This window comes from Xenopus laevis, chromosome 1L (assembly GCF_017654675.1).
Source record: "Xenopus laevis strain J_2021 chromosome 1L, Xenopus_laevis_v10.1, whole genome shotgun sequence".
In the NCBI taxonomy this organism is placed as follows: domain Eukaryota; kingdom Metazoa; phylum Chordata; class Amphibia; order Anura; family Pipidae; genus Xenopus; species Xenopus laevis.
In genome coordinates, this window is record NC_054371.1 from 176,641,489 (window position 1) to 176,668,481 (window position 26,993).

A 26,993-nucleotide genomic window follows, 5' to 3' on the forward strand; every position below is an offset into this window, starting at 1 on the left:
ACGCTATGTTTGTTTCTAATTTCTGTTGCCACAGGCGCTGATCTCCTTATATATATTCCCTAGGGAATACATATACTTTTGCTCTGGACTTTTATTTACAGCTGAGGGACTGTGAAGGGATCGGCAAGAAATACCTAAGAGACTGACATTTTTTACCAAATTGCATGTGTAAGCAATATATGTTTTATTGTATTATACCTAGACCTTAATCTGGTTGCATTTGTGATGTATTTTTTAAAGGGTGAAAATAGATTTCATCAGTAGATGGGAACTCCCTAGCTCTCTATCCAGTTATACAGAAGGGCATGCTTATCAAATAAAGATTGCTCTATTTCACCCATTGATAAATAAGCCCCTAAAAATCCTACAGTAAATACAGAGCAGCAGTGTCAGACCCGGTCCTTGTGTGGAAGCGGCTTCTGACCTCCCTCCCTGGCCCCTGGTGCGGCTTAAAGAAAAAGGTAGGGACGGGATAGAGGGGGATGGGTTGCGCCTTGGGGAGGCTGGCCTGAGAACGCTTTGTATCGGTGGTCACTAATCCTATGCTGAAACTTCCCTTTGGCAAACTGTGGCTAGCTGTGTTTTCACCATTTGATATGCCCCTCCGTATCCCAAGGCCTGGAGAGCAGAAATATTATTTGTTCTCTTCCCCCCCCAGATGAGACATAGATAAGAAAGTGACAACCCCGTGTGGAACAAAAACAAATGAATTATTCCATTATTAAATGTATACGAATAGTAACTTTAATATGATGTACAAATATATCAATTCCATAAATTAGTTATTTCCAAAAAAAATACTATTAATGGAAAAATTACACAAGGCATAGCATGCAGAGAAAGAATAGTTTCAACTACTTTCATTTTCAGTGTATGTTATGTCTGGAATGCAGGATGATGTAAAGCTGACAACACATACACAATTGCAGTCAGCCAGTCTGGTCTATTTCATTCAGACTGTGTGCATACTTGATGCAGTTACCTGACTGACTAAGGATTATGGTCACTATTAAAAGTATTTCTCCAGTATTTCCCAACAGGCTGACATAACAGAGTTACCAAATGTCAAACGGGGCAGCTATTTGTACCTGCCTTTAGTGAGGCTGAGAAAGTAAGAAATTCAGATTCAGCAAAACTGACTCACTGACGTTATTCAGATTCAAAAATTCTGTCCAAAAGTATTTTGATGACCATTTGCAGTAAAAAGCAGATATGTTAAAGGGCAAGAAAAGCCAAATGCACTTATTAGGGGGTTTGTTGAAATTTGTTAGACATTCTTCTGGAATAAAATAATTTACTTTTTTCACTGGACTGGCCCATGGTTCTTTCTATCAGAGTGCTGTTACATTGTAATTTTTTTATTTCACTCCCAGCAATTCCATGCTATGTGTGCATGATCCCAGGAGAATGAGCCAAAATGATAGCACAGTACTTTGACGAACACTCGCTCTGGTTAAAATAAAAATCCTTGGGGGGGGGGGGTTGGGTGGTGCCTAAACAAACTGGCACATTCCAGTAAGTTTGGTTTTCCCTATCCAATAAACCATCAGTAGTAATATTTACAGGGAACAATCCAATTGTCATTTTGAGCTTCGTGCAAGGCCTTTTTATAAAATATAAAATTATACTGAAAACTTTTGCAGGAACATGCCAGTATCACTTTAAACTACAGTATATCAATACCTAGTGATTAAAAAAAATTACTTCTTTTACGTATTGCAATCTCCTGTTTTATTCAGAGCAATGATAATGGACCAGCATCTGATGCATCCCACTGAAGTGACCTGACATTTATGCAATGCACTATGGGGCCCTTCAAAGCAGCTGCCACCAGGAATTGCTGACCAATGCATTTTTCCCACAGGTTACAATTTAACCCCAAAATGTAAAGTTTAGGTGTTGGTACATTGGGACTTTGTCACTGCCATAGATTGTACCATTGGTTACTTAAAGTTCTGCGTGGACATGATTAATGATTTCATTGATTCCTTGTGCCAAAAATTGCTGTCTATAGGTTAATCTTGTGAAAGTTGTGAGAAATGCAAAATGTCTAGAACTGCATTCATACAAACAGCAAGAAATGAAAAGTGGACTATAAACTTTTAATACATACTATTATGTCACGGAGCACATGAATGTTAGCATTTGATATTTACAGGTCAATTTTTTTTTTTTTTTTACAAAGTAAACATGGCACACAATTTGCAACAAATTATTTGATGTACAAGAGGCCAACTGCAGCAAATTCAGAGGAAGTTATAATGCAAACATTAGTACAGAGCTAATTATTATCTGCCTATAGCTGTTTCAGGATGTGTCATGACCATCTCATTAGTTAAATTTATGGAATGAAAAATAATTAAGGCCATGAAACAGTCGGCAGTCTTATTTATGATTTCTTATATTCAATTCTTTCTACTTTCACATCATCTCCAATTAACTGGTACACGTAGGTGACAACAGTGGAGGCCTGGATGTCCATCAGTACAAATGAAGGAATAATATTGCTGCAAGAAAAAAGATAACACATGGTTACTGAACAAAATAATCATCTAACGTATCATCTTAACAAAACACTAGTCCTACCCCCCTTCCTTTAGATAACTATTTTGTTTCTAGAGCTCTTTTTCCTATGTTGTATTGTGATTAAATGCTCATCTGGTTTGGTGGGGGAGGCTGAATTTCCCCAACTGCCCAATCGCCAAAAGGTAGACAATAATTTACCATATTTTGAATTTTAACTCACAAATGACTTACTTTTCTAATGCATTGTAAGCCCCGGTAGCAGATCCTGGGTTGATGTAGAACTTGTTTTCATGTTCAAATGCTTCAAATTTTTGAGTATGTCCAGAAATCAGGATATCGACATCCAACTGTCTCTGTAACAAGGCCAGACTAGCCATATCACCCCATGGTATTACTTGGTGGCCATGAATCAAACCAATTTTAAACTGCCCAACAGTGACAACCTTTTGTTCTGGGTAATTTAAGTTCTGGAAGAGAAAAGTGAATATTATTTACAAGATAGAATTAAAATGAAACATTAGAAACTTTCTCTGCACCTTCGCACTGATTGAAACTGAAAAATATTCCATCTGTGCCCTGGATTGATCTGGACAAGGAACAAACTCTACCTTTATTTGCCATTTTTTATAGTATTGTGTATGTCTGTTAAAACATTGTTACAAGTTGTCAGCTTGAGTTCAAGTTGTGTATGAATAACAGATGTGATTCCATCAACAGCATCATAATTTCTATAAATGGTTTAACTATTACAAACAGTAATGAATAGGAATTAAAAAGAACCTCATCAAAGTCTCCTCTGACAATGTGAACGTCCCCAGCCAGTGTCTTCAGGTAGTCAAAACTCTCCTTGGTGCATAAGTTTCCCGTGCACAGAATATGCTGAATCTTCCCAGGCACAAGCAGTTTTTTGAACTTTGCAGGCAGGCTATTACACCGGTGAGGGATATGCAGGTCTCCTAATACTAAAACCAACTTAAATGGGATTTTAAAACAAAAGGTTAGTTGGAAACCGTATACAAAATAAAGTACTAATAATTTGAACTGATTTCTGTTATGCACCAAAAGATAAACCCCCTCCGTGTAAGAATTAATCTTCATATATGCAATTATTTTGTTACCAGATTTTAATATATCTAATTTTTTACTTTATAGGGCAACATGAAATTAGCTTTAAATAAAAAATGGGAGTGAAAAAACAGTAGCTAAAAATGATCATCATACAATTACAATGTTAATTGGTTAGGCAAATAAAAAAATATTCCACTCTTTAATAAGCACACACACAACAACAGTTATTATTTCATATAATCACATCATGCAAATTTGATTTGTAATATTCAGACACCCTGATAGGCTCTTTTTTTGATATAACAATATATATATATATATATATATATATATATATATATATATATTTATATGTATATTTGTGTGTGTTGTTCAGGGCAGCACTCTGCTTCTATATTGGCCTCAGATGCACGGTAAAAATTCCAACATATACTGAAATAGACCAGAAACACCGAGATTTCTTACGAAAAAAAAGTGTATTGAAACGTGCATGTACAGCATGTTTTAATACACTTGTTTTTTTTCGTAAGAAATCTTTGTGTTGCTGGTCTTTTTTAGTGTATATATATATAAATATATATAAATATATATATATATATATATATATAAAACAAAGCTAGTGCACCTGTCACTATATGTTGATGCCTGGGTGCTGGTTATAAATAGTAATTAATAAGAAAAAAGGAACCGCACTGATATATATATATATATATATATATATATATATAGGGTTTTCCCTGATGAAAGTTCCAATTAGGAACTGAAACAGATATTATTAAACCTTTTAATTTCTACCTTTTATTTTATACCACTATTATCTGGTTGAAATCCCTTGGAGTGCTGTCGTTGCTACATTTTTTATTTTACCCTGTTCCGACTAGCACCCAGGCTATATTTTTTGTAAGGTGTGCACTCCATTCGTTTGTATAAAAAGCCTTATAAGCATCACATACACTTCCAAAATCAAACTCTGATATACTGTTACAATCAAACATGGAGGATTTGAGATTTTTCCTATAGATCAATGTAATTCTTCTTAATCTAGTTATTGTGTATTTAGGCAGTTGTCAGTGATTGGACTGAGACTGATATCAGAGGAGTGGCCTAACAACAGAAAGGCATTCCCAGCAGAGAGATAGGTAAAGATTGCAAATCACTGATCCTTCACCAGTGTTAGTGCACGATTAGAGAAACTTACTCTGTGCCCAGGCTTATGGAGAAGTTGATTGTAGACAGTGGGATATGAAAGGGTGAAACATGAGTGATGTTAAATAAAAGAAAGCAAAAGAAAATGGGGTACAAATTAGGAAAATGAACATATAAATAATTATTTTGATGGGGTTATAAAGAAAAATGTTAAAAACAGAATCATCTAAACACAAAACAAAGGAAAAAGTGCTCTCAGATACTGCACTGTGTGTTTATCCTTGTGGCAGTTAGTATATTATTCATATTAATATTATGAAGTACTTAAAAAATCTGTGAAAATCATGCATAGCTGTCTATAAAAAAATATGATGGGAATTTCAGTCATAGGGTAATGTACCCCCCCCCATAATAAATAGTAGTCCAATGACATATAAAGGTTCCATTGGTTTTCTGCAGGGGGTACAGTACACTTCCTATTATAATGAGTAAATGAGTCCTTAAAGGGGTTATTCACCTTCAAACAACTGGTTGTTTGCTGATAAATCACCAGAAATAACAATTTTTTCCAATTACTTTCTATTTTCTATGTGTCACCGTTTTTCTAAAGTGAAGTGTAAATTGTCTTTTTTTTTACCTTTTAAAGCAGCTCTGGGAGGGGGAGGTCGCCGGCCCTGTAAACTGTTACATTGATATATTGATATATTCAGTTGATACATTTCTTATCTTTGTCCCTGCTGTACAGAATCCCTGGGTTTCATTAAAAGCAGCGGTTACAATAGATACAATAGTCTCCAGAGATGCTGCTGCAAAATGTATCAACTAATTGTATCAACTAATTGTATCAACTAAATGTTGCAAACTTGTAACAGCTCAGAATCTGTTCCTATATCACTGAGCTGCCAAACTCAAACACCGACTGGAGACAGGAACATTCAACTTTGAAATTAGATTTTGGAAAAACAGTAAAAAAATAATTAACGGAAAGTAACTGAACAAGTCTTTATTTCTGGGGAACAATCTGCAAACAACTGAACTGAAAAACGTATTTGAAAGGTGAACAACCCCTTTAAGCTGTTATAGAGGGATGCCAAAATAATTTTCAGCAGCTTGGAGTCTCTTTCACTGCAATAAGAAAAATGCAGAAGGACATTTAAAGGGGTACTGTGAGCCTTCCATGGGACACAGCCAATGATGGCCACTTTGAAAGCAGATATGCTCTAAAACCAGGAAAGTCCAAAGTGCGGCCCGGGGGCCAATTGCAGCCCGTTTTCAACTTTACACCGGCCCTCAGCCTCCGTCATGAAATTAATAATAATGAGGCCCCCAGCACAGTGTGATCAGGAATCCAATAGCAGTATATTTGGGCACATTAGTGAAATGATCTGCCACTTGGTCTGTACAGCTGCCTGTGAGCTGAAGGTGTTAGTAATAGACACGTACTGGCACGTAGTGACGCACTCTTTTCGCATACTTCTTTAGGGCTGAAGGTGTCAATAGACGTACTGATGTGCCAGTACAGTGAACTAAAGAAGTATGTCGTCTCTACGTGCCAGTACGTGTCTATTACTAACACCTTCAGCACACAGGCAGCATTATAGACCAAGTGGCAGATCATTTCACCAATGTGCCCAAATATTACTGCTACGGCTACGCAATTCCTGTAATGTAATGTTAATGGTTCAAAGAATGTCGGGCTGAATGGTCGCCCCCACACATTTTCACCTCACCAAATCTGGCCCTCGTTGCAAAAAGTTTGGGCACCCCTGCTCTAAAACAATCTGCTAATATCCTTCTCTTTATATATACTTGAACTGAAACAGCTAGTTTGTGTGGATAAACCCTTGTTCACAATATATTTGCCCAGTTGTAGTGAGACCAACTGTATGAACATAACATGCAGGTACTTGATCAGAGACTTTCATTGAAATTGAATGAAGTAGGTGTTCCAAACCCCTCCGACACATAAGTGAGTTTAATATGAACCAAATACCTGAACCTCAATCCTCTATTCTCTTCCGACTGATCCTGAAGCTACGATGAGGGCATCCATAAGATCCTCTGTGCTTGTTTGTCTAATACTAAAGTATTTTACTGACTGGCACAGCAATCTCCTCATTCTTATTGTTTAATAAATAGAGTGGCACTTCATAAATCAAGATTACCCTTTGTATCATTGACATTGAATAGGCAGTGTCTGTGATTAAAGTTGAGGATCACTTAACACAAATCAAATAAATGTTGTAGATAAATGATTAAATGACCAATGAGAAGTCATAAGCTACACGTCCTATTGGCTTATAGTTGTGATGTACAATGTTATGCAGAAGTACAGCAGGCAGAGCCAGTCAGCCAGAAGTCGCCTATATTGTCGGACATTATATACAGAGCCAACATTCCCTTTTAATCAGAGGACACCAGTGTAACACAGCACAGCACATCTTTCAATATGAGCGCTGTCCTTCACGGGAGACGTTCTGTTACAGCCTATTAGCGGCGGCTCGCCATAGGGTGTCGCTTCCAGATCATATGACAGCACCAACACCCATCTGCATTCACTCCTCTCCCCGCTGCAGGCCCTAAGCCTCTTTTCAGTTACACTAAGAGGCCCCGTGGCAGCCCGATTTAGCCGTATTATAGGGCGCGTGAACATTCAGACTAGCACTAGATCTCCGTGACGCATTCTTTTACATTAAAACCGGTCACGATCTCCTTACCATCCTGCCCACCGATTCTGTTCAGCCAGAAGAGGAACAGTCACTGGTTTACGCAGCCAATGAGAGCTGTACTGAAGCCTCCAATCGCAAGATGGCGCGGTTAGCCAATAAGAAATCGGCAGCAGTATCTAGAACGAATCAGATTCACTTTGCGGTATTAGCCTGCGCCGATACAGACTACGGTGCCTGAGATAGACCAAAATCACAAAGAAATGTTTCGCGTAAAGTTTACTTTTTTTTTTATAGAAAAGATCATGTGACTAACAGATTTTCGGCATATACGTCCTCGCTCTTACTGCCATTTTGTGGTAAATGGTTGGTTATATAAGTAGTGAGGTAAAAATGTGAGGTACATGCTGCCGCACGAGTATTAGTACGTGTGTTGTGGCTATAGTAAGGATTTACATGGACATGTTATTGACACAACCATTCACATGAACATGTTATTTTCACCGTTTTTAGGGCATTTTTCTCTAGACACTAGACAGTGTATAAGGCAGCTAAAAGTTTCAACTTTGAGGACTATTTTAATATGTGCATGATATTAAGTATATTGTGTACACCACTCTCCATGGGCGGCCATCTTGTATGGAAATGGAGAGAAAATCTTGTATGAAGTAAACATTGACATCAAGTAAATTTTTTTACCGTCTGATGATACTGTATATTACTCTCCACATGTGGTGAAAAAACGCAAAATTGTACATTAGTTATTCAGTATTTGACTACAGTGGGCCTAGAAAGATACAAGCAAAGCCTCCAGTGAGCCCAAATGACGTTCTGCCAGTCTCCTCACAAAATGTTTGGTTGTTTGTGCTTAACTATCATTCCCCAATTCTGTATAAGAAGAAAAAGAAGAAACTGAGAGCATAGATAATAGTTTGTAGAGAAGAGACTAGGAGAATAACACAAGTGAAGAAAGGAGAAAAAATATTTTAAAAATTTGGACACTGGGGTTCCATAGTCCCACACTGTATGAACTTTTGGAGACTGTGGTGTGTGTGTTTGTATCGCTACAGCCGAGCACTACTTATAAACAATGTAGAGCTATATTTATGTATAGGTATTTGTTAGACATTTTATGTGTGAATTTACCATATCATTTAAATAGATCCATTTTTATCTTGAGACTACAGCATATTCAAGTATAGGTGTTCAAGTTCTTCTTTTCTTGCGTTTAGGAAATGTTGGTCAGCATGAGGTGCCAATAGTGGTGTGCAAAGTATAAAAACAGCTTGGTCATTGATCTGTCTCCTAAAGCTTCTGTGTTTTTTAAAGTTGAAAAATGAAAAACATGGCTAACTCAGTGACACATGCCTGTGTGCTGGGGTGCCCTTGCGTGTGTGCGCACAGCAGTGATGTGCAGACTATAGGGCAAATTCACTAAAGGGCAAATTTCCACCTGCAAAGGCCTTGCCACACTTCACACAACTTCGTCAGGAGCAAATTTACTATCACTACACTAATTCACTAAAATGCAAAGTTATGTCTCGGAAGACGAACACCGGCAAAGTTTCGCTAGGGTAAATTTGTCAGCGTAAACGTTCATTTCTGCCTAGCGAAACTTCGTTAGTACACTTATGCTTAGGTAAATTTGAATAGGATGGGTACATATATGTCAAATATATATATATATATATATATATATATATATATATATATATATATATATATGTCAAATATATGTCTGTATTAGAGATCTTGGTGCAAATGCTTGAATTGGCCACTTATTATTAAAAATGTCCAAGGAAACAAAATAAAGACAAAAGAGATCCTCTAATGTCCTAGATAAAAGCCCACCCTACAACAAATGTGCCATGCCCTTCAAATGGTTAAAAAATATTAAAACAAAAATATTTAACAGTTACAACTTTTAAACACAAAAAAATAAAACATATATAAAATATATATATAATATTATGACTTTTTGGCACACAGGATATGATGTCACTGACATAAGATTGAGGAGAACGTAGCTTCATTTTATCAGAAAAGGAAGGAAACTCTGGCGAAAGGGGTAATGGAAAATTCACACTTTAGTGAATTTGCAGAGTCACAATCGTTCGACTGAGTGAAAATTCGCCTTGCGAAAGGGAGCAAAGCTTTGTCAGCGATGTACTCTTTCTCTAGCGAATTGTCCTGTACACCTGTAAGTAAATTGGCAAAGTCCCTGCAAATTGGATTTCTGGCGAATTTTCGCTAGCAACAGCAATTTCCCCCTTTAGTAAATCTGCCGTCAGGAATTCCCTAACCCCTAATATGCACCTTCATGATCTGCACTGAACCCAGTCTGACACGTATTATCTTAGCTTTATATGCCTGCCAAATCCGACATGTAAAAAGCTCATCCTACCCACCCACAACTTTCTGACTGACCTTCACACTATTAAAACCTGGTGGCTCCAAAGAAGAGCAACTATTTGGTCAAGAAAAAAATAAAAATGTTTTTAATATGGTTTGATATTGTGTTATACATAATGACAAAATAAAAAATATAAACTTCTGTATTTAATTTTTTCTCCATCTAATATTTGATGTACTATAGAAAAGAATACACTAAGGTGCAAGGATTAGTGTACCTGAATCAGAATCTGTGTATTACCATTACCATGAAGTGCATAATTCCTGGCAGACATACAAAAGGTATAATAGTTTTTACTTGGAAAAAACATTTTTCCCCCAGAAATTTACGTACATAGTTTAGTTAAAAATAGTTAATTTTAGACTCATAAATACATAGATTTTTGTAAATGTGTATTATAAATATATCCACGAATCATTTAATAAATAAATAATTATAAGAAATACTTACTACTGTATATCCTGTTTTTAAAACAGATTCATTAGGCATTCACTGTTGTTTAGAGAATTTTCATAAGAGTGATTGTATCCCTGTAACCTAATGCCTTGAGGAAAAAAATGTGATTTACTGGTTGTTAGGAATCAAGTTGAATTTTTCTCTGTATATACTGGCAGAGGAATGGACTTAATTGGTTAAGAATTTAATTAATCTAGGTCAGGATACAGGATCTCAAAGGAATAAGTCTAAAGCAACTGCTCATCTGAGCAGTTTATTCAGTTCAACTGTGTAGTTAAGGTTTATTTGTTTCCCAATTGCTTAAATCCATCTTTCCACTTAGGCCTTGAAAGCCCTAACAAAATGTTTCTTCTGATTTATCTTTTGTGAGCAGTTTTAGAACTGTGTTCACACTTTTAAAAAAGCTATGACGAAAAGAAGGTGGTGGGTCAGAATAAGTACAAAACTATGTTTGCACACACATTTTTTTGTGCAGAAATGAGTGTGAGATGTGATTGTAGAGCCCCATGGCAACTGAAGATAATAGGATTTTTTTGTGAATTTTCTCACATTTGAAAACGCATATTAGGGTTCAGGTTTGGCTAGCTGTTCAGTTGAATCTTGCTGAATCTTAGCCAGCTGTCATGCATTTTTGTGCCGAATTTGCCTGTGTACACAGACATTTTCTTCAGTTCTGAGGCTCTGGTCGGCCCTGAGGGAGTGTGGGCGTGCGTGCAATTGCAACCACTTAGTTCTGCCACTGGTAGTTTTTAATGTTTTTTTCCCTTATGTAAAATTTCTCAGATTCATTTGTAATTTTCTTTCCTTCTTGCTTTGTTAAAACAGCAGGATTTAAACCACCTCTTTGTTTTCTTTAGTATTTGGCAAAGCAGTGCATTCCCTGTCAAGAATTGGCAATGAGCTTTGGTTTGACCCTGTAGAAAAAGGCGTAAGTTTCACTTCAGATGATTTATTGACATAAACAAAGTCTGACATTTACCTGCTAGTTTATTAACTTCCTCCAACTTAGTGCAACACCATTTGTCACTTCTTAGGCTAGGTCATGTTGCATATATTGCTGAGATGTTAAATACTTACAGGATAGTAATCGTGTGTTATCTGAGACTCTTGCTTATGAGTTCAGCTTCCACAAACTAAGCATATGAAAACTACTACATTATGTATCTATTATAAGATCATAAAGGGCTGGGTATATTTGCAGATCCCTCACAGAGATCTTGTTGCTGCTCAAGAAGACAAGTATAGCACCATTGAGGGTATGTGGGGGGGGGGGGAAGAGTGCCACAAAGAACCAGTACATACAAAGGAAAAGTAATGCCATTCTGCTGAAACTGAAGAACAAATTTACTAAGGCTGTGTAAGTATGTAGAACTGGAAATCGCAGTCTGATAAGCCAAAGGAAGAAACTACTATACATGAACAATGGAATGTATGTAGTCTTCCTGCAGACTGTTATTTGCAAAGAAGACAAAGAGTATCTGAAATTGTCTGAGATTTTCAGACAGATTTCAATCAGACAGTACCTCCAGTGGGACTCAAACATGGATCTATTAAATGGTAACTTAATATAGATAGGATGGCATGGTACCCCACTGTAGTAGCATGCAAAAACTCCTGTTTCAGGGGGCTACTCCCATTGGTCAGACAGCTTTTATTGGTTTATATATGACCTGATATATATATATATATATATATATAGTGCATACAGGTTGTGGCTTGTATTTTGATGATTCGTCCTTTTGTTATTTCTTTGCAGCTTGCTCTGAGAGTTGTAAACTCTTCGAGGTCAGCATATGCCTGTATCTTCTTTTCACCCCTCTTTTTCCATAAATATCACAGAACTGCTTTCCTTGAACAAGCTGCTGGTTGTACCCAACTGAACTTCAAGTGCAAATTTTCAGTTAAGGTAGATACAATATTTGCAAGCATCCCATAGGACATTCATATGCCAAAAAATTATATCTAATGTCAATAAATGATTAATTTTATTCTGCTGCAGTTTGCATTTCCACCTTACCTTTTTCCTTCATTCAGACAATGATTAATGAAACTGATAATATCTCTGTTTTAAGTGACTCTAACTGCTGCAAGAATCATTGCATTTTATACATAAAGAACTCAATAACTGTCCAAGTATTGTTTTGGGGAGTGGCTGATTTGAATTAGAAAATGTATTTGTGTCCCAGCCAAGTGGAGTGAAACATTTGGCTAATGAGAAAGGGAGGGTTTCTCTAGTGTATACATTCTAATCTTGTTTTATAAATAGTACACATACTATTTGCTTTGAAATGTATCTATCTTTCCATGGAACTCATAGGCCTAATTAATAAGCAATTTCAACATATATTGGTGAAACAGGACAACCTCTGGATATGTTGGGGGCCCTAAAATTAATTTGCTATGGGGCCCAGTAATATCTATATACACCACCACAAACACAGTATTATTATGTTACTGAACTCTTATTTCCAAAGACTTGAAAGATTAGCCTTCTGCATGCTCTGTACTGGAGTGAGCTGGTACTTTGGCTAAAATCAAATACTCCTTGGAAGTTTTAAGAAATGTAATAATAGCAATATTCTAATAAAATGTGTTTCTTTCTAACCGACAAACCTTATTGCCCGGAAGTGTCCATGGACATGCTACCTCACTTCAGCTAAGCTAAAACTTTAAGAATAGTTTCAAGTGATTTAAGATCATAAGGCTACTTCGCTTGAAATGATAGGCAGTGGTATAATTGTTTATTGACAAGTTGATAACAAATAAAGCAACCATTTTTTAATGACCCTAGTGGTCCATATGTGTGTGTTTAGGCAGTTTAGACTGGAAGCTCAGTGGGGCAGGGTCCAAAACAAATCTTTATAAAATGCTACTTTATATGGTGGTACTTTATACATAAATGATAATGATCATCTGTGTTGCTCACAACCATATATTTGAGTTCATTATTTTTTTTATTGCAGTCTGTCCTGCCTGTGTTTAGATCTCTGAGTACCTTAGAAAAGAATGTGGATAAATGCACCATTTATGCAAACATTAATGACGGCTACATGAATTTTCAGCTATTCTACAAAAATGGTAAGTTTAATACAAGGAAAAAAACAAATGCAAGATGTTTAACACAATGCTATTTTACTTTTCTTTAAAGGCCCCCAAAAGTAGAATCTACAGTGCCCTAATAAAAACTTCATGGTTCTGCTAATATAGATTCTAGTTTAATCTGTCCTGCAGATTTGCCTACATGGGAACAGACCACAGAGGTCACTGCAGCACTGAAAAGGTTAAATACCAGACTATATGGTCTAAAGTTACAAAGATAACAATACATATTTCTACAATTAAGCCTTTTCCTTATTACTATTATGTTTGTCTGTGTTTGTGTGAAGACCATTTGAATTCTTAGCAAGATGTAACAAAAACAAGAGAAGGTAATAAAAAGAGATGAAGGATTACAGAAAAGCACTAATTGATAAGCATTAGCTCTATGGAATAAATTACATTTATTGGTATTTATAAACTCTCAAAATAGGGAATCAGTTGAGTTATGCCAGATTGCTATTTTTAAAACTTACTCTAAGTATAAACAAACTAGTCAGAATATAATGGGTCTCATTTATCAACACTGGACAAATTTGCCCATGGGCAGTTAACTATAGCAACCAATCAGTGAATAGCTTTTTAAAACCAACTGCAGGTAGAACAATGAATGTAGCAATTTGATTGTTTGCCATGGGTTACTGCCCATGTGCAAATTTGCCCGGTGTTGATAAATGACTCCCAATGTCTCATAGGTAGAACAGGAAGTTACTTTTTCTCAACTAAAAATTCTTGGACATTTCATATCTGGCTCTGTTTGTTTCTAAAATGTTCTTTTTTTTTCCTTTCTGATAGTTTGTAATAATTTACAATGTCATATATTTCATTGGCACTAGGTGGCGATATTGGATGGGTTTAGTCTTGTTTTTCTGGGGTTTATAAGCATTGTACGCTCATTGATCATTTAAACATTGTATGGAGATTGAGAATGCAGTCTTGGCGCAGTACTTTCTTTTTTTTCTGTACAACCACTTGCAACTGTAGGCAGCTTGAACCCAGACAGATCCAGCATACTCTTCAATATGATATGCCATGGCAAATATCCAGCAAGTGTTGGGGGTGCCCCACAAAGTGATGCAGAAGAATTTCTTAAAAAATAAAAAGCATCAACAGGGGAGAAAAGGTGTGTGTGATGAAGTATAATGTTAAATTGACAAGCAAAGAGTGGGAGAAGCACAAAAGGGAAATATGGTATAATATATCCCCTACCCCTTCTATGCTATGGTTGAACTACATTCATTTCCCATTTTACGTTACAGAAACAAATAGTGTAAAATCCGGTAAAATGTAAAATCAGAAATACATTATGGGGCAGATTTATCAAAGGTCGAAGTGAATTTTAGAATTAAAAAACTTTGAATTTCGCAGTAATCTTTGGGTACTTCGACCATCGAATAGGCCAAATTCGACGTTGATTCGAATTGAAAATACTTCACAAATTCGACCATTCGAAAATCGAAGTACTGTCTCTTTAAAAAACTTCGACCTCAACATTTCGCCACCTTAAACCTGCCGAATTGCTATGTTAGCCTATGGGGACCTCCTAGAACCTATAGCCAACATTTGGCTAAGTTTTTAGAAGTCAAAGGATTTTTTTGTAAAATCGTACGATCTTAAAAATCCTTCGACTTCGAATGTCGGACTACCCTATTCGATGGTCGAATTTACATTCTACAACATTTCGGTCCCATTCTGGGCCTTTCTCAAGACATTACATTTTGTAATGTCTTGAGAAAGGCCCAGAACGGGACCGAAACGTGGACAATAAATTTTATTTTCTAAACTGCATTATGAAGCCCTGGAGTGCGTCAATCTTGGGGAACTACTATCTATACTTTTTTTGACAGCACCCAGGCATGAAGAGAACGCTTGACTGGAGTGCACCATAGCTGGAACTTTATATATATATATATATATATATATATATATATATATATATATATATATATAGAGATGCAGATGTTCCGCACACCATAAGTGGCAAAAGACCTGGGTGCTAATTCAAAAGATAAATGGATACAGGTGCAGGGTGGGACAGCACTCCAAGGATTTGAAGACAAGGATATAATGTCAAGAAAGTGAGCAGGTTTATTCAATCCGACGTTTCAGTTCCACACAGGAACTTTCTTCAGGGAAATACATGTATTATTATAAATAAATGTATTTCCCTGAAGAAAGTGAAGAAAGTTCCTGTGTGGAACTGAAACGTCGGATTGAATAAACCTGCTCACTTTCTTGACATTATATCCTTGTCTTCAAATCCTTGGAGTGCTGTCCCACCCTGCACCTGTATATATATATATATATCGATGGATACCGGCACTACTCATATAGTAGCGGTATATCGTGCCTGGGTGCAATAGCCAGAAAATATGGTACAGTGTAGACAGAGGATCGTACTCACAGGACTTAATGCAAAAATTCTGGTGTTTATTGGAGCAAAAAGCTGTGCAATATATATAAAATTTGGGGCAGTGGATGTATTATTTTAGCTTTTACAGAAATCAATGAGTAATATTACCAATGTTTCTTTCATTTAAGGTCTTACAAAAACGTACCAGTTGGCTTATGAAGACTGTGAGCCCTTACAAGCAGTTTTTGCCAACAATACATGTCCTAACGTATTAAGGATCCAACCAAGGTCTGTTATACTGCATAATATATATATATAATATAATGCAAAAAAATTTATTGGTTTAGTGATGTGCAGTTCACAAAGTCTCTGCATGGTATCAGGTAGGCCAACTATATCATATTCACTGCTGGCTCAGTCCCTGAGAATGCAGACACCTTACTGTATTCCCTCCTTGCTGCCCCACTTTTAGCTACAACAAACCATTATCATCTAGATCAGGTAACACGTAACTAAGCAGATTCCATTGCTCCAGGTGCTTTCCCCTCAAGCTTGTGTGCTGGGTGGGAGTATACTTTAGGTCTGCTTAATATAACAAAATATTTCTATCAGCTTCATTAGAAAATAATATTTAAAGGAACAGTTCAGTGTGGAAATAAAAACTGTGTAAATAGATAGGCTGTGCAAAATAAAAAAAAATTCTAATATAGTTAGTTAGCCAAAAATGTAATATATAAAGGCTGGAGTGAACAGATGTCTAATAAAACAGCCAGAATCCAACTTCCTGCTTTTCAGCTCTATAACTCTGAGTTAGTCAGCGACTTGAAGGGGGGCCCCGTGGTACATTTCTGTTCAGTGAGTTTGCAATGGATCCTCAGCATTCAGCTCAGATTCAAAAGCTACAGATATGACCCATGTGCCCCCCCCTCAAGTCTCTGATTGGTTACTGCCTGGTAGCCAGGGTAACCAGTCAGTGTAAACCAAGAGAGCTGAAAAGCAGGAAGTAGTGTTCTGACTGACATGTTACACATCAAATCACTCCAGCCTTTATACATTACATTTGTGCCTAACTAACTATATTAGAAACATTTTTTATTTTGCACAGGCTATCTATTTACCCAGTTTTTATTTTTACACTGAACAATTCCTTTAAGACCTCACTATAAAGACAAGAAAGATATTCTTTAAAAATTGCAAAAAGCTGGAGGTCATTCCACTCAATTACTTCATAAAGGAGCTAAATTAAAACATACATTTCTAAGACCTTCACAGAAGAACCAGCGAGTGTTTTGCTCACACAGAGGGAACCTTAATCAATGGAATTAATAATAACAGTGGAATTAAAGCTCTTCTTACTCCAGCCCCCTTGTATCAAAACTTGGGCTAGTCAGATCCATAAGAGATTTTTTTAACGGTGGGGGTTAGTGTATTTTAGAGTCAGAATAAAAAATTTCTGACTTTCATGGTAATATGACTACCCCCCCCATCCACATCCCAAAGCATTTTTGGGAAGACATTTCTTTTGACCTTACTGTTTTCAGACCCCTCCCCCCAACTGATGCATGATAAAAGATGGGCCTTGTTTTTATATCCATAGATCTGTATAAATGTTGTATTTTGCCAAAAAAAGGATCATTTTAATAGAAATCATATATTGAATGGTGCCAGTTTTATACAGGTTTTGCCTTTTTGATGGTGCTTACAGCAAACTGACTAGCATACCAATAAAAAGAAATCTGAACAGGTGTTTTAATGGGTAGAAAATGAAAAACTAGCCATTTCCAGCACTAGTGTTCACATGTAAACCTTTGCATTAACATTCAAGAGATGATATATATTGCCAAACTCATCAATATTGTTCCTAAGGACAGGAAAAAAAAATCAATTCTCAGAATTCACAACCAAGAGAAAACAAAGCCATTAATAATGTAACACATTACTCAGTAACTCACAGCTCAGCTGATTTTTTTCCTGAGAAACATAACCGGATCTTTTGCTATAATATCCCTTCCCAGGGAATAAAGGTCATACAATAAGGAGATCAGGAAGTGTATTTCAGCCAATTACATGTATTTGTAGGGATGTACTTAAAACATATACGTTCATCTTGACTTTTGAACAGGAGAGGTGGGTTGGAATTATATTGCATAAAAAGAAAAAAAAAAAAAAAAAAAACTTGTAGAAGCCATTGTTTTTTGTATATGGTACAAACTTGTCTACTATAAAATTCTCCTTTAACTTAATAACTGTTAATAAAATGATATAAATGCTTTCTTATTTTATTTACAGAGTGCTGTCTGATGTAGTAGTGCACTTTCCTACATGCCAGGAAGAAATCACCCTTTGTGTTACGCCACTGAGAGTCTCATTCAAAACCTATTGTGAAGAGGCATTCGGTATAAAGCATTAGTTTGCATAGCAAACCTTCCCTTGAATAAGCATATATAATATCTTTAATCTTAGGGTAGGGTCTAGATAGGGTTTGCATACACTTTTCTCTGTGTATTTTGTAAAATGTACTTCCTTTTGTTTTGCAAGTCCTCTGTTGTGCCAAATTTCTGCCTCGTATATGGTCATGGAACTCTTCAGTAACTTATAATATACTTATATTTTACAAGAGGGCATAGTTTATTCACTATATATTTTACAATAGGAGGTAAATTATTCACTATATAGAAGTTTTTTGTGAAAGTCATGTATGTGTATATATGTATGTCCTTCTGCTTTACATGACTACATGTACCATTGAAAACATATTTTTAGTAGTCAGCTCTCCTGCAGCCAAGAATCCATTTCCCAAAATGCCTTGCAGGTTCAGGATTAGTAGACCTGTGAAGATGAAGAAACAGGTCCAGGTTTCATTTAGGTCCATGTGGGCTTTATATGGAGCAAAATGTTTTAATGTGTTTTCTTTATTACAGAGTTTTCAAAGTCAGTGCATACTGAAATGCATCTTAGTCCAGAGGAATTCCATTATTTTCAAATTGGCGTGGATTCTGAAGTAACGTTTTGCCTAAAAGAACTCCGTGTATGTGCCATGAATGTGCTTCTGTTTGTGCCAGCCGACATATGTAATATTTACTGTTCAACAGCTGTAATGAGTAAAAACAGAATTTTTTCTTGTCCATTGGGGCGTATCCTAAAGAGATATTAGAACAGTCAATGCCTCATGCATCAGTGGTACTGTTGGAATTCCCACAGACTGTACCCCTATACAACAACTTAAGCAAGTGCAACAGTAATTTGCCTCCAAAGATAAAGGATTTGGACTGTGTCTAAACTCCACGAATGCTTTTGTCGAATCGACAATACGCATCTGACAAGTGGAATCTAGCTGCGTGGGTCAAAATATAATGGGACTGATAAGAAGAAAAATAAACTGATGTGTAATTTACAATAGATAATTGACTTTCGGATGCAAACACAGCATGCATCTCCAACAAGATCTGATTTTTTTTTTAATTTCCATTAAAAAATACATTAAATGTTGGATGTAGATACATGAACAAAGTGCAACATCCAACTTTACATTTTAGCAATAGGGGGATCAAATCTCGTAGCATCTTACAAATCTTGTGGTGTTGCCCGGTGTTGTGTGCTGTTGCATGGCAAGATCAGATAAAATCTGAACCACAAATGTGTAGTTTTACCCTTAATCTAAGTATCTTTAGCAGCTGTACGTATTCCCTCTCTCATTGTGCTTAGTCTATGTTCATGTTCATTGTGGAGTCTATGCAATCTCTTACCTAGGTTCCCACATTTTTGAAACAATCATTTGAAGATCATGCCAGGGTGAAGAAGACAAACGTGACCCATAGCCTTAGAGAATGATTTCTGTAGCACTTGTCTTTACCTGCTTTTATAGCCCTTCTGTGTTATTTTCTCCCTTACAATAGTACTCCAAGGATCCCTATGAGCATAGAGAATATACAAGTGCCCCTTATCCTTGCATTGCATAGTTTATTATAGAATCAACTTTATTTGGCTTCCTCCATTCACAATGATTAAACCAAGTTAAAAGTTGAAATTATTCTCAAGAATTTATTACGAAAGATGCATATTATGCATTATACATTTGTAAAGAATAATATAGGACTATATATTATTACTTGTGTTATGATGGCACTGAGCTCTAACACCCCACAACACAGAATGTAATTTGACTGCTCAAACCCTTTTCTGAAAGTGTTGACCTTAAAAAACATATTACACTGCTGGGCCCTACAGCAAATAATTTTTTAGGCCCCCAAAATGTCTAGAGGTTAACCTATTTACCAATATTTATTGAAAATGTAAATTAAATAGGTGTTCATGGGGCCCCTATACCTCCTCGGCCCCCATGCAGCCGCAGGGCCGGCTTCCTCTATAGTTACGCCCCTGCTGCTGGAAATTAATGCCTTTAGATTTATTTAGTTAGTGTGACCCTTTTGCATAGGTCAATGCTACAAAGTACTGTTAAATAACAATGGTGCTACACTAAAATGCAGCCAATTCAGTTAAGTCAGTTAGCTTTGACTAGTCAAGTGCAGTGAAGAAAGCTATTGTTTTGTTCTATGGGATTCCATAAAAACACCCTTGGAATAGGAAATCCTTTAAAGGGGACTTGTCACCCGAAAAAATGATTCCAAATCCTATTTTATCACGCTAGTCAAGCAAAATAAACTTTAATTACACTATATACATTATTTGAATCATGTTACCTTTGGTCTAGGAATTCATAATTATAGCAAGCAGGCAGGAGCCATTTTGTGGGAACTGTTATTAAGGCAAGCCTTGCATCATCTCAGAATCTTGTTTGTGCACCAGAATGTGAGAATTTGGATTTCATGTTTAATTTGAAAAGGACTTTTACTATACAGCTTTTTATGTCTAGGTGACAGCTCCGCTTTAAACGGTTGGTTCACCTTTAAGTTAACTTTTAGTATGTCACAGAATGGTTAATTCTAAGCAACTTTTCAATTGGCCTTCATTTTTTCTTTTATATAGTTCTGGAATTATTTGCCTTCTTTTCACTCTTATCTGCTTTCAAATTTCACTGACTCAAGTAAAAAAATAAATGCTCTGTAAGGCTAAAAAAATTATTGTTATTGCTGCTTTTTATTATTCATCTTTCTATTCACCTGTTCACTTATTCAAATCAGGGCATGGTTGCTAGGGCTATTTGGAACCTAGCAACCAGATTGTTGAATTTGCAATCTAGAGAGCTGCTGAATAAAAAGCTAAACAACCAAATAAAAAAATAAAAAACAATTGCAAATTGTCTCAGAATAATCACTCTGCATAATACTTAAAGCTCATTTTAAGGTTCATGTAATTTTAATATATGGCGTTTATAAATGGTACACGTAACCAAAAATGTATTTTCTTCCCCAGGGTTTCTTGGCATTTGCAGACACAACCAGTTCTTACATTTCTCTTTACTTTAGCAAACCTGGAAAGTAAGTCTTCCATCAAGATATTTGACATTTAGTATTATGTGGGATCTTTTATCCAGAATGAGTAGTTTATTTTAATAATACAATGCGGGGGAATGGCAAGGTAGTTTGTCAGAGTCTGCATGGGGGTTAATTCACAATTCATGTTTAAATTTTCTTATCTGAAAATAAGTGTTACTTTATGTAATCATTTAAACTCTTTTTATACATATATAGACCTGTCGCATTCAGTATGGATAACATGTTTTTTGAAGCAAACCTCATCTTGGCAACATTGGCAGAAACAGAAATGAGAAACTCCTCACAAATATCAAAAAGCAACATTGCTGGGTAGGTTTCTCCTAGGTTGAAGTAAGGAAAAAAAGAAAAAGGGAGTTCTGCAAATGCAATTATAACACATCATCATGGGATGCCTGTGAGGACAGTCGCTGGATATATTGTAAAACAGCGTGAATCACTGGGTATGGGGGTGCCTACCAACTTGGCCCCCCAATGCAGTGTTGTGGTTACATGAAAACTGGGAGAAGGGAATTGCCATGAGAGAGATAAAATGTGTAAATCTTAAAGGGATACTGTTGTGAGAAAAACATTTTTTTCAAAATGCATCAGTTAATAGTGCTGCTCCAGCAGTATTCTGCACTGACTCCATTTCTTAAAAGAGCAAACAGATTTTTTTTATATTAAATTTTGAAATCTGACATGTTGCTAGACAAATTGTCAGTTTCCCAGCTGCCCCCAGTCATGTGACTTGTACTCTGATAAATTCAGTCACTCTTTACTTCTGTTTTGCAAGTTGGAGTGATATCACCCCCTCTATTTCCCCCCAGCAGCCTAACAACATTACAACTGGAAGGTAACCAGATAACAGCTCCCTAACACAAGATAACAGCTGCCTGGTAGATCTAAGAACAGCACTCAATAGTAAAATCCAGGTCCCACTGCGACACATTCAGTTACATTGAGTAGGAGAAACAGCCTGCCAGAAAGCACTGGCTCTTTCTGAAAGCACATGACCAGGCAAAATGACCTGAGATTGCTGCCTATACACCAATATTATAACTAAAACAAATACACTTGCTGGTTTAGGATAGTAGAGTGAATTTGCAGTGTAAACAGTAATTTAGAAATAAAAACAACATCATAAAAATCACGACAGAATCCCTTTAAATGATGTGATGGTCTAATGATACGGATATGTACTGTATCGGTGTACTTTTGGTTTTGGAGTCTGTTTATAGTCCCACTGAAGTAAATATTTATTTTAGGGTAATAGGGAATAATACAAGGAGCAGTGTACATTTGAGTTGCTATTGTTATACAAGAGCCACATTAATACATCTATTTATAAAGCACCAGAATTGTCTACTAAACTATTTAAAAAGGTTACAAACAAATGAATACATTTGGTAATGAGGGTCACAAACATATTCATGCATTCTGTGTATGTTTATTTTAGATCCAAGCTGTGCAGCCCTCCCCCTGCTACAGAATTAAGCAATGCTACGAGTGTGGCAGAAAATCTAGCCAGCCAGCACATCATTTCATTGCCTCAAGCTGAAAACCAAAGTCCTATGATATCTAACAGCACATTATTAACAGCATGTGGAAATGCTAAGGAAGATCATCCAGATATGGTAGAAGAGACTCCAACCCATTCATCATATAGTAAGGTAAAACTGTGTATTTAAGAAGCCTACAACTCAAGCTATGAATTTCCTTGTATTTTGCATTTAGTCAGCCCCCCCCCCCATAAATCAGGTTTTAGAGAATTAGGTCTAGCTTAGGTATTGACCTTTTACTAGTAGCAGCAGAGTCCATTTCCACATGCAGTAAGTGAGGTCTGTGCAGAATAGGTTTGCAGAGATGGGATTGGAAGAATGTGACTGGCCTGCACCAAGCCCGGGCCTCAACCCAACTGCACAACATGGGATGAACTGGAACACTGAATGTGAGCCAGGCCTGATCTGTAGAAATATCAGTGCCAGCAGCATAATGAAGGGCATCCAGGCCCCCCTGAAAAAGAATGTTTAAAGGAGCACTGGTAGCTAAGCCACCCCACCTCCTCTCTCACTTACACGTGTGCTCCCGTTAGGGTTGCCACCTTTTAAAATGATCTTTACTGGCAGGTGGAGGGGGCAGGGTTAAAAGGGCGGGCCGTGACGATAAAGGGGGTGGGGCGGGACGCGCTATTGGCTGGCCGGGTCGTGCCATGCACGCATTTGGCAAGAAGCCCAGCAAAAAAAAGGTACATTTGAGCAGGCCACGGGCTTTTTTTTTTAGGTGTATTACAAGTTTACCGGCAGCTACATTGCCAGTAAATTTGTAATACCGGCCCCGGCCTTGGCTGGTGTTTTACCGGCTAGGCCGGTAAAATACCGGCCAGGTGGCAACACTAGCTCCTGTCCACCTGCTTGTGCCGTGGGTTCATAAATTTGCCAGCTGTAGAAGTGGCTATAGGGGTATCTGAACCCACAGCCCTGAGCTCCCCACTCAACCAGGGGTCTGTTTACTTTATAGTTATTGGAGAGGAATCAGGTTGCACTCGCACATCCTGGCCTTCAAGTGTGGTAACACCTGGTGCACAGCAATGGAGGAATCGGCGTCCCCCCTTCCAGTGAATCCAAAAGAATTCACTGGCACACAGTTACTGCTAGCAGGATAAACCTTGCTAATTTATTAAGTGAATTGCAGCATGCTAAATTAATAAATTAGCAAGGTTTATCCTGCTAGCAGTAACTGTGTGCCAGTGAATTCTTTTGGATCCTTTATAGTTATGCCACTGATCAGTGTCCAGCCTCACCAATTGGCTCAGTCAGCTAATTGCACCAACAGTGTTCTAAAAATTTAGTAGAAAACCTTGCCAGAAGAGCTAAGCCATTAAAGCAGTAGTTTACCATCCAGTTAACTTTTATCATGTTATAGAATGCCCAGGTGTAAGCAATTGGTCTTCATTATTTACTTTTTTATAGGTTTTTTTTTTGTCTTTTTCTTCTGACTCTTTCTAGCTTTCAAATGGGGTCACTGACCCCATCTAAAAACAAATGCTCTGTAAAGCTTTTTATTACTCATCTTTCTATTCAGGCCTCTCCTATTCACATTCCAGTCTCTTATTAAAATCAATGCATGGTTGCGTAATTTGGACCTTAGTATCTGAATTGCAAACTGGAGAGCTGCTAAATAACTCAAAAACCACAAATAATAAAAAAAAGAAAATGCAACGCAAATTATCTCGGTAACAACTTACTCTGGTGGTTTAGTGGGAGGAGGTCTGCAGGGACGCCTGCAGCCTCCTCGGTGGTGATGCCCGCCACGCTGCCGCTCCTCTGGGCCGCAAAAGTAATGTTGTTAATGCGCGCTGGCATGATGACGTCAGCGCGCAGTGGCGTGAAATTTAAAAGTATTTAAAGCCACAAAACTTAGGGACCCACTCACAATTTACAGTACATATAGAATATAAATATCACAATATAAGGCTGATTAGTAATTAGTACAGATTCTTACTACATGGCAGCACAGAAACCAGTGCAACTAGCAACAGAATTTAATAATCAGCCCTGTTGCATCAGATTATATTACAGACAAACCTAATTTTCTGATGGATAATTTGGAACATCCCCTTAGCTTAGCTTCTCAACAGCTGTTTAGAGCCCACTGAGCATGTCTGTGTCACAGACACTTTCCAAGATGGTGACCCCCTGCGACAAGTTTGAAGTCCTGGATCATTGCTGCTATTGACAAGCTGAAACTTTAGGTTGGTGCAATAAGTTCAGTATATAAAATATGGCCTTTTTAGCCATATTCATTTTTAGGGTTTAGTTGTCTTTTAAGGCAGTGTCTACATACAAGCACATCTCACATGCACCAAATGACTGACCATTAATATTAGGAACAACTATAAATAAAGTCAAATTCAATGGGTTAAATTTTTCCTTGTAGTTTTGCACACTCTTTTTTGGAGCGGTTTCATCCGAAACACACGAGAATGCTGATGGAACGTTCTGCAGCTTGGCCACAGCAAGTGAGGATGAGGATGAAGATTTCTGCAGCAGGAAACTCTCCCAGACATTTTAATGCATACAGTATTTTCACTATACCTGTTGATTTTTGTTTTTCCGCTGACTTTCTATCTATTGTTCAGGTTTATTTTGACTTTCTGCACTGGCACAGTAATAACAAAGGTAGGAAGCGGTGTGACATGACACGTGCAGTTGTGTATATAATGCCCAGGCACAATGTTTAGTTCTTTGGTTGGTTGAATATAACCTGAGGCCATCCGAGGGCTAGGGTAGCAGCTTCAATGAGGTGGAGCCCCCCAAGCTGGACACTTGCAATGAATCTGGTCTCTGGGGTTACCCTTGTGGGGTTACCAATCAGTTAAGAGAATGAGCAGAAGAGGGGGGCATGCCCAGGGCAGTTTTGCTTTACAGTGGTGTTTAGAGATTTTACAGATAAAAGATTCTAATCGCTATCCCAAGAGGTAACATCTCCAGCTTTCCACACTTAAAATTATATACATCATCAGGGGGATTGATTTTTATGAACACCCACATTCACAAAGAGGTTGGTTCTATATTTAACCCAAAGATGGATAAATAATATATATTCCTGTTAATGTGCGTAACCTGGCTAAAAATAAACTTTTTTCCTGCGAGACACAAAACTGTCACTTTTCTTAAGCTTTCCATTCTGTTGCCTTGTTTGGAAGAAAGATTTAGCAGTGAATAAAATGAACCGTCCTTAGCAACTGTAACCAACGATGACTAAACAAAAACGGTGACGATGTGACGAGGAGGCAATTCAATATTAGTCGGGCACGGCCTCCACTGCAAATCTTTGCAACATTGAGCACACGGGAGATGTAAAAGAAGGGCATTCAGCTGCCTTATAAATGTGTTCCTAGAGGCTGGTAGAAAAGAAATGTTTCTCCTGACAGCTGCCTATATTGTAGCCCTGGGCACTAAATCATTTATTATGGCTTCTTGTTACTTGCTTATTCATTCAGCCATCTGTTCCCGTGCTGGTTATAGAAGAGTTTGTAACGTGATCTCTACTGTTCTCTTACTTTTTCTACTCCATTTTAGTTGCCTTTAATGGCTGCTTCCATAATGTTTGTTGCAATTGTGCAGAAAAGCTTCTTTATAGTGAGTCACAATCAACTGCTTTATATTATAGAATTGCTACAAACAGCGCAATATGTTGGCGTTCTAAAAATACATGTTAATAATACAAACACCCTATTTTCTCTGGGCCATCACGTTTACAATTACTATCCTTGGGCACGAAGTTTGATTCCAGGCAGGACACTACCTACAAGCAGTTTGAATGTTCTCCCTGATTTAGATTGCCCCACTAGGGCAAAGAATGAAGCATAATCTCTTAAATGTGCAACAGAATAGGTCAGGACTATCATAATAATATGTTGTTAAATAAGGTATTTGCCTTTTGCATGTTTTTGCCAGCGTTTGTGGTAGGGCAAAAAGGAAGCTGTACAACCATTTCATGTGCAAAACTGTAGGGGCCCCAGCCAACAAAATTGTACTGATTTCACAGATTGATCATAGGTCAGGAATTTAGTAAGTAATAGTGCAGTCATATGAATAACTAGACTGACCTATTACCCAACACTTGCCATTTCATAATTGGACATTGGCCAAATACATCATACGATAATGAAGCAGGGGTAGGTAGTGGCCACAGCTTCATCAATTGCCTCCACTGTCAAGAGAGTCTGGTGGTAGGATTCAAAAGAATGTAGAGTTGGGTGTACTCAAGGAACATGAACTATAAGCTGAGTATTTCTTACTGTAAGCAATGGAAAAAGATCAGTGCTTCGT

The 26,993-nt window shown here is 37.2% G+C and overlaps 2 protein-coding genes across 6 annotated transcripts; one reads left to right on the forward strand and one right to left on the reverse strand.

Annotated features, from left to right (window-relative positions):
• Nucleotides 1–2,088: 2,088 nt before the first annotated feature.
• LOC108716875 (vacuolar protein sorting-associated protein 29) lies at nucleotides 2,089–7,596 on the reverse strand. Of its 2 annotated transcripts, XM_018263396.2 has the most exons (5): nucleotides 7,458–7,574; nucleotides 4,793–4,804; nucleotides 3,307–3,498; nucleotides 2,758–2,993; nucleotides 2,089–2,507 (listed from the first exon to the last, which is right to left on the reverse strand). In XM_018263396.2, the coding sequence occupies exons 1-5, from the start codon at nucleotides 7,458–7,460 to the stop codon at nucleotides 2,390–2,392; spliced, it is 561 nt and encodes a 186-aa protein (XP_018118885.1). In that variant the 5' UTR covers nucleotides 7,461–7,574; the 3' UTR covers nucleotides 2,089–2,389. The 2 variants fall into 2 exon arrangements, with proteins under 2 accessions (XP_018118885.1, XP_018118894.1); XM_018263405.2 differs by lacking the exon at nucleotides 4,793–4,804 and having other exon boundaries at nucleotides 7,458–7,596.
• Nucleotides 7,591–25,804, forward strand: rad9b.L (RAD9 checkpoint clamp component B L homeolog). 4 transcript variants are annotated; one of them, XM_041567710.1, is made up of 12 exons: nucleotides 7,591–7,678; nucleotides 10,003–10,100; nucleotides 11,133–11,203; nucleotides 12,032–12,181; nucleotides 13,239–13,353; nucleotides 15,913–16,012; nucleotides 18,014–18,120; nucleotides 18,646–18,752; nucleotides 21,098–21,162; nucleotides 21,376–21,489; nucleotides 22,616–22,829; nucleotides 25,096–25,804. In XM_041567710.1, exons 2-12 carry the CDS (start codon nucleotides 10,067–10,069, stop codon nucleotides 25,228–25,230), a joined length of 1,212 nt encoding a protein of 403 aa, XP_041423644.1. In that variant the 5' UTR covers nucleotides 7,591–7,678; nucleotides 10,003–10,066; the 3' UTR covers nucleotides 25,231–25,804. The 4 variants fall into 4 exon arrangements, with proteins under 4 accessions (XP_041423644.1, XP_041423653.1, XP_041423641.1 ...); XM_041567719.1 differs by lacking the exon at nucleotides 7,591–7,678 and adding an exon at nucleotides 7,720–7,765; XM_041567707.1 differs by lacking the exon at nucleotides 7,591–7,678 and adding an exon at nucleotides 7,722–7,793.
• Nucleotides 25,805–26,993: the final 1,189 nt, after the last annotated feature.